This window comes from Aspergillus costaricaensis, assembly GCF_003184835.1.
Source record: "Aspergillus costaricaensis CBS 115574 unplaced genomic scaffold BO79scaffold_2, whole genome shotgun sequence".
NCBI classification, from domain to species: Eukaryota; Fungi; Ascomycota; class Eurotiomycetes; order Eurotiales; family Aspergillaceae; genus Aspergillus; species Aspergillus costaricensis.
In genome coordinates this window covers 1,451,649-1,458,570 of record NW_020291802.1, presented here as the reverse complement: position 1 = coordinate 1,458,570, position 6,922 = coordinate 1,451,649, and the positions used below count along the sequence as shown (strand labels likewise).

The following is a 6,922-nucleotide window of genomic DNA, read 5'->3' as shown; positions in this document are numbered from 1 at the left end:
ATATGACCCATTCCGATATCGTTCTTGTTGCTCTGTTGAGTCATTCCAGTTCTCCTCCATCAGCCTTAGCGGGACTCGTCAGTTATGCTGCCCACTATGACACAGAAGCCTAGATAACGGGCAGTATTGCTCTACAGCCCAGAATACGTACCGATCAAAGAAGAAAATTCGCCGATTTGCGGGCACCTTATCGTGCCTGATGTCCCTCGGCGCCTCCGTAACGAGCACGACAAGCCCCGTGGCCAAATTGGCCCCGACAGTCTCTGCAGCTCATACGAGGCTGAGATACAATTGACCATCCTTCCTATGGACAGCTTTATCTCAACCATAGTCAATAGTCTCCCATGACGTCCTCTGCATCCACATATGGGCGTTGGCTCCAAGTTTTGGATGCACAGAGCCAAACTCAAACTCAAGCTGGTGTGTAAGCGCAAGGTACTTCCAAACGTGTATATTGTCTTTGTCTTGTCCTCAATCGCAGGGAGAAGCAGCAATTAAAAGCAAGAAAGAAATGAACCCCTCTGACTACTTATCCTCTGGGTGTGCCGGTTGATCGGGAGCAGTCAGTCAACTCGAGGTGATGAAGCGGTAACGAATTGCATCCGACCTTTCGTTTTCACATCTCTCAATTCTCATAGGACGGCTTCTACGCAAGACATCATCTGTCCATCGTGTCTTTCAGACTACATGAGATGTCAAGAACACTTTCTCGCAAACGACCAATTCCCTTCAAATTCAGGGTCTGCGCACTGCTGTCCTTACATTCGGGGTCTGTTTCCACGCAGATAAAACACGATTGCCTGCTCAGAAGCGAGGTGAAGATACTTGAAAACTCCAGACACTAAATAGGTTGGCGCAGCTCCTTGATAATGAATGAGGAACAATATCCATCCCCGGGACCCTTGTGTGCGTTCTGCGGGGAGATACTGAGCATGCGTGACGTCTTTGACAACTTCGTTCACCCCAGAGCGCGTCGGATAAACGCCATCGCTGTCTACTACGTTCTTGAATGAACTCCATACGAAGATAAGGGCCACGTTCTATGAGGTCCACATTCTTGGAGAGACTGTGGCCTCTTTGGACAAATGAGCCCAGACCATTGATCCGGATAATCCGGATAATTACCGGAAGATATATCCATGTCCCCAGGAGCTCATCAGCTAACTTTCAAAGGCTTGTCCAAGGAAACACAGTTGCAATCTAGTGACCTTCTATGTTGAGGTTGAAGAATAACAACCGTTTCATGTCAGTGGGGTGTCTAAAGGAGGAAGTTAGCAGGAGACATATGAGAGAGGAAGGAGATCAGGCAGTCGGCCACTGAGATATGAGATACATTCAATAAGAAAACAGATCAAATGATATCAAAACAATCATGATAAAAAGCGACGTTTAGATGACTTTAGCTATGTCCATTATGAGTGACCACGACTATTAAAGGGTTCAATCGACCTCTAGCAAAACACAATCCTTCATAACCACAACCAAGACTATGGTCTGTGGGCATAAGACACTGCCCAGTTTTACTAGTCTCGGGAAGTGGCAACGTCCATTAGCCCCAAATTAATGTTTGCTGAGAATTCCCGAAGTATGATCCCACTGAACACGCTTTGTCCATCCCCATTTGCCAGCAAACAAAGTCTTCTCATCTTGTGTATCTGTGACCGTAGGCAGACGACAACTACAGTTGCTGGGTCTAGATATGGTCTATTCCTCCTTGAAGGGTAGTTCTTCTTTGGGCATAGCTTTCCAATAGCCTATCGAAACCATAGGATTAGCCACTCAGATGTCTTCCACTATTTTTCTATTGTAGCACTATTCTCATACTTACTTCGATATTCCTCGCCTGCCGCAATGACGGCATTCCTGGCACTATCTAGATTGGCCTTCGCTTGCTTGATATGACCTTCTATGGCCTTCTTATTTTCGTACGCAGTTTGATATGTCAAAAGGACATGAAGTCGAGCCTCAGCTGCTCCGTTTAGAAGAGAGGCTGATTAGCTAGATGTAATCTTCTCATATAAGAACACGATGACGAGTTGACACTCAAAGTCAATAGGTAGGGTCAAGGGATGTTCGAGATTGCAAGAAAGGAAGTGTAATCGTACCGGAGCGCCGCTTGGCCCCATTCATAGGCGATCCTCAGGCGTTCTAGTTGGGCTTTTGGTGTGTAGCGCAGCTTCTCTTGTAGGCTGTTATGAACAGAATTGTTGTAAGCCCCCCTCTTCGGATCAATCCCCGCGACCAAAGCCTTGTACTGGGCATGGGCGTCTACAAGGTCCTGAGGCCAAGGATCCTTTCTGTATGCTTCTGGGTCCACAGTCTGAACCCATGTTTCTAGGGCCGAGATTGTGGATTCATTTTCCCGCACCTCATACAACATCTCCCGAATCATGATATGGAGCGGGTCCAGAGGTCGAGGAACCTCAGGCTCGGAATCCGGATCTGAGAGCGAGATATCGGAATAGGTCATTATGGCTCTCTTCAACAATGGCAGTAGTTCCTTTTCGATGCTAGTAAGTAGAATAGGATTTGCATAAATTTTGCTAGCAAGTATTTGGATTGTTCAGGAAAGAAGACAGGTGGGATGACAGCAAATGTTCTATGGAAATTTCGAAACAGTATGTGAATAAACAAAAGAGTGAAGCCAAAGTCTAAAAGTGAATTGAAATGAGAAATCACTTCGACTTTTTGTAGTTGGAAAAATTAGGAGCCCAGGCCATGTCCTGGATGAATTGGAAACACCGGAGAACATAAGGCATATACCGATTTCGACTGATACAATCTTGATATTCCATCTCAATACTCAGTAGTGCGTAGTGCGTAGTGTTTAAGAATCTTCAAATATCTGTGTTATTCTGCGGCAGCGCCCGGCAGTCACTCCAGAATATGAGCATCGACAAGTGAACTATATAGCTCACTGCTCTCTGTGCCATGGATTTTCCCACGAAATAATCGATATTCCATACGCGTTTTGCTTTCAGCCGCGATTTCTGGGGATAGGACCCGAACTAGTAGTATAATACATGGCACTTACAGTGAATTGAATAGTATCAAAACCGGAAAGAGCTACTGACTCATAGCTACTGAGAACTGGACCCCTCTATGAATTTTCACTCATTTCAGCCCCTCGTTGTAAAGTGTTGGTAGGGCCTTTCCAGCTGCTCCTGGCATTTACCGATAAATCAGGCATATCTACGCATCATCCGTGGCGCTTGTCATCAAGCGAGAGCATAAAGATCAAGGATCCCATCCTTACTTCATTCTCAGACTATTTCCTGGAAATGACCCAGAGGACTGAAGAGCGCCCATCAACTTCTAATCTTCTTTTTCCCTTGCACACTCTTGCCACTATGGCTTCGATCATGGAGACCATCGTCACCGACAAAGTCATCCACCAAACCCCGGCTATCAACACAGCCGTACTCGAAGCTTCGAATACAGACGACTGGAACCTTTCAGATAAATCTGAAAGCCTACCATCAGATCACTCAAACCCCTCAGACCTGTCTGAAAGCATACTAGCAGATGACTCGAAACTCTCGGACTTTTCCGAAAGCAAACTGACACATGGTTCGAAACCGTCGGACTTGTCTGGAAGCGTACTTCCAGATGACTCAAGTCTATCGGAACTATCCAAATGCCTACCCACACATGACACTTGCTATTCGCACTCACATACACACCTTGAGGCCCTCCCAGCTGAGATTCGATTCCAGATTCTCTCCTTGCTGGGATACAAAGAGCTCAAAGCTTTGGTTGAAGCGTCATCCATCTACCATGAACAGTACCTTGTCGATTGCGGGCTTCTTCTCTTTGGCTGCCTGGAGAATACCCTGGGTAGCCTGATCTTCGAAGCATCTGTTGTCCATGAGACTGGCTCACTAGCCTTTTCTGAAGCACGCACCTCCGACAATATCCTTCAATTTTGCCAGTCTCTCAAGGAGCGGCGCTCGTCGTCCAAGTTCTCTAATTTAACAGAATATCTCACTAGAGAAGATGCCAAGGACATGATGGCCTTCCATTTTGATGTGATAAAGCCTTTTGCAAAACACTATGCTGAGTGGGCACTGAGCAATTTGGCAAAGGAGCCGGAAGCGTCACATACCAAGGTCGATGAGCCTCTAAGTGAGTCTGAGGAATTCAGGATCATCCGCGCTCTTTATCGCTTCCAGATTTGCTGCAATCTGTTTGGCCTTGGCCCTCACCAAAACCATGTTAGTGACGGCGGTCAGGACTACCTGTTTGTAAAAACTCGCAAAATATGCCAGTTTCTTGAGAGTCTCTATCACCCCTGGGAATTGGAGGAGTTATGGAGCATCAATCTTTTTGCAGAAGGGAAATGTACGGAAATCATTAAGTCTATCGAGTGGGACTTTCATGAAGACAATCCCAGGTTTGACCGCCAAGGAAGACCATGGACCCCGGTTGGTGCACTCCATATTCGCTGTCAGTAATCCCCTCGTTGCAAGACTTTGATGGTTTGATTTGTGACACACAGAATATTCGGGAGGAAACTAATTTGATGACAGCTTACGATGACTGCTACTTTAGGGGAGTACTTACACGAGGTCTCGGATTCCTACACAAGATCTTGTATGAGATTCAGGACCATATGGAGGTAGACCGCATTATGGAGAATAACTTGGTTATATTATGGGCCGAATTTCTGGGTAATTACGGCGGGGCTCTCGGTATTGACACAAGACACAATCGCCGCCTCGATTACCCGTCGGCCGAGGACAAGAGAGAGGAGCTGAGAGATCCATTGCCCTTTCGAGGTGATATTGTCAACAACTCGGACGGAGAGTACCCGCCACTGGCGTGGACAATACTATGGGGAGAAACTTACAGTAATATGCTGGGAGGTGAGGGTGTGTCGTATATTGCAGAATGGGGCTACGTTATGTGGGATGCAGCGCGGCTGGAACGCACCGGTGCGAAGGAAGTGTTGGCAAGGAGGTGGCGTAAAAGGTTACGGTTATCATTGGGTGAGGACCCAAGGGAATACAACGATAGAAACTTCGCTCGATAGGAGTATCTGCATGCACCCATGTTCACTGCCACTTTTATCTTTGAGCTCTATTGTGCCTGATTGTCGATCAGCGGGCGGGAGTAACACCCAACGGAAGCACGAGACCCGTCATTGCTTCAAATTACATTTGCACCTTATATGTAGAATAATAAATCCTTGATTCTTCGACCAATTTAAGGCCTATAGTGTATTCCATACTATAGTCTCCTAGATGACTGCTAGGAATTGACTCATCTGGGCATAGTGCAGAACAGTGGAATGATTGACTTTGGTCGGCTGACGTTCCCCGGCACATACTGCGGTGACATAAGCAACACCGAAGATGCGGGGTAACCCCCCCCCCTGTAGACGCCAGGGAGCAACAAGCTGAGAGCTCCCTTTATAACACCGAGCGAGGTACTTGCTCGGTCCACATTTTTTTCCTCATTCACACCACTATTACCAGCTGCGCGGGACCGCACCCATTTACCATAACTACACTCTCTACCCATCCACACCTTTCATAGCCCGTATCAATTCCAGAGATAACTACCCCTCTATCAAGCGAATCTCCCCTCACCGCCACATCACATGCATCACATCGCCAAACGGCCGATTGTGAGGTCAAAATTGTGTGCGGGGTCACTTTGGGGCCAACATACCAGGCGCTATTCATACGTTCCTTGGTCCTGTCCGTGGACTCTACGACATATGAAATATGAAATTCGCGATAATCATAACACGATCGCCTTGCTCCGTCAATGGTTCGACACTATAGATCCTAAGACCTATCGCAAACAAAATCCGTGGTCGGGGGAGCTCACCGACGCTTATGAGCACTACAAATACCTCGACAAGATCTTTATTCAGAGAAAGGCCATCTACATGAACGAGCCGTTGTTGACAATGGAGGCCACTCCTGATCAGCATGTGAAGTCGATACAGTTGGCGATCGAATGGGGGGAGGCTGCTCTTAGGTATTCCTCACCATCTCACTCTGCATGTGTGGCTATCGCGACACAAGTCGCGATCATGGCCATCTTACTTGCAATAATGCTAATGCATCTGGTACAATGTAGCTCGGCCAAGGCGAGAATTCATGTTCTTGCAAACTATCGAAATGCCTATGACGTCACAGTTATCCACTCGCACATAGAAGAGGCAGAAAGACATCTGTTCAGTGCCATGAGTGCACTGCGCGAAGCAAGAACGAACTTCCAAGGTACGATCTTGACCTTGAATATTGACTACATTGCATGGCTAATAGGCCTGGTTGTACAGTAGCAAAAAGCGACTACAAGTTCCCTTTACCTTCGGTTCTATGCCAGCCTGATCTATACCCTCACTATTCAACATCATTCATTGACCTATGCTTGGGCGTGCATGTTGATCCCACAGTATAGCCAATGCTGTGTTAGCTCTTTCACTCTTTTGCTTCTTCCTGATGTCTCCTCGCGACCCTAATCTTTCTCTAGCCGGCTGTTGATTTCCTTTGTTTATGCATAGATTCCCTCACGCACATCTGAGATGTGAAACGTGCAAGTCGCATTGTGCTATTTGTTTCTATTCAATCACGCTGTTATGATCTGCATTGCCCTGAGCTGGTTCTTGAATCCTTTAGCGCTGTTGTCCCTGATCCGGGCCATTTCATCAATTTTACATACCCTTCTGATCACGTCGCTCACGAGCTCGGTGCTTAGTAAATCCGAGATCTTTGTGTTAATCACTTCATGGCTCTTTCTATTTTTGAAACATTTTCCCGATAAAGAAAACGTAGCGAGTGCTTGAGTTGGAACTTCGGTCAGTTGGGTTCACCGGTGCACACTTACAACGGTTGCGTACGTTCCTCCTCCCTAAAAGAAGCCATTAAGGATGTCAAGTACCTCGTCATGTTAACATCAATCACCAAAT

General features: G+C 46.7%; 3 protein-coding genes across 3 annotated transcripts; 2 read left to right on the top strand and 1 right to left on the bottom strand.

Annotated features, from left to right (window-relative positions):
* Positions 1-1,704: 1,704 nt before the first annotated feature.
* Positions 1,705-2,470, bottom strand: BO79DRAFT_213410 (uncharacterized protein; the record flags this gene model as incomplete). Its single annotated transcript, XM_025683206.1, has 3 exons — positions 1,705-1,754; positions 1,829-1,869; positions 2,106-2,470. The coding sequence occupies 3 exons, from the start codon at positions 2,468-2,470 to the stop codon at positions 1,705-1,707; spliced, it is 456 nt and encodes a 151-aa protein (XP_025544654.1).
* Positions 2,471-3,350: 880 nt separating this feature from the next.
* Positions 3,351-5,032, top strand: BO79DRAFT_268238 (uncharacterized protein; the record flags this gene model as incomplete). The annotated part of the gene is made up of 2 exons (XM_025687106.1): positions 3,351-4,446; positions 4,530-5,032. The coding sequence occupies 2 exons, from the start codon at positions 3,351-3,353 to the stop codon at positions 5,030-5,032; spliced, it is 1,599 nt and encodes a 532-aa protein (XP_025544653.1).
* An 864-nt stretch (positions 5,033-5,896) lies between these two features.
* BO79DRAFT_224274 (uncharacterized protein) lies at positions 5,897-6,414 on the top strand (the record flags this gene model as incomplete). Its single annotated transcript, XM_025683657.1, has 3 exons — positions 5,897-5,988; positions 6,091-6,233; positions 6,293-6,414. 3 exons carry the CDS (start codon positions 5,897-5,899, stop codon positions 6,412-6,414), a joined length of 357 nt encoding a protein of 118 aa, XP_025544652.1.
* Positions 6,415-6,922: the final 508 nt, after the last annotated feature.